The sequence below is a fragment of the Penaeus monodon genome, chromosome 20 (assembly GCF_015228065.2).
Source record: "Penaeus monodon isolate SGIC_2016 chromosome 20, NSTDA_Pmon_1, whole genome shotgun sequence".
In the NCBI taxonomy this organism is placed as follows: Eukaryota; Metazoa; Arthropoda; class Malacostraca; order Decapoda; family Penaeidae; genus Penaeus; species Penaeus monodon.
Window position 1 is genome coordinate 18,411,295 of NC_051405.1, and position 339 is coordinate 18,411,633.

General features: G+C 43.7%; 1 protein-coding gene across 1 annotated transcript in view; it reads right to left on the reverse strand.

The window, feature by feature from the left end:
• The window catches only part of LOC119585929, a 1,035-nt gene extending 750 nt beyond the window's left edge, over positions 1-285 (reverse strand). Inside the window, exon 1 of the mRNA XM_037934649.1 lies at positions 44-285. Coding sequence (XP_037790577.1) covers positions 44-285 — 242 coding nt within the window. The remainder of the gene's footprint in view (positions 1-43) is intronic.
• Positions 286-339: the final 54 nt, after the last annotated feature.

Genomic DNA, 339 nt, shown 5'->3' on the forward strand with positions numbered 1-339 from the left:
CTTTAGCACAGTGTCCAGGCCTCGCGCTCCCTAAAAGACTCACTCCTTGTTGAAGAGTTTCCCAATGCCATCTCCTTTTTGGTGAATCCAACCGAATCCCGCAGGAAAGAATTCCTCTCGAGCGATGCGCAGATTACACTCGCCGCTCCTTCTGAAGTTCTCCTCGACGACGAAGTCAAGGAAGGACCGCTCCTTCCATAGAAATAAAAGAAGTGTTATGCTGGATTTTTGTTTTACCTCCTTACCTGAATCTACATTCTTGGAGTAGTGTTTGATATTATCCATAACGTGAATATCTTATATTATTATCACTAGTGTTGTTATTGTAGCCGTTTCCTC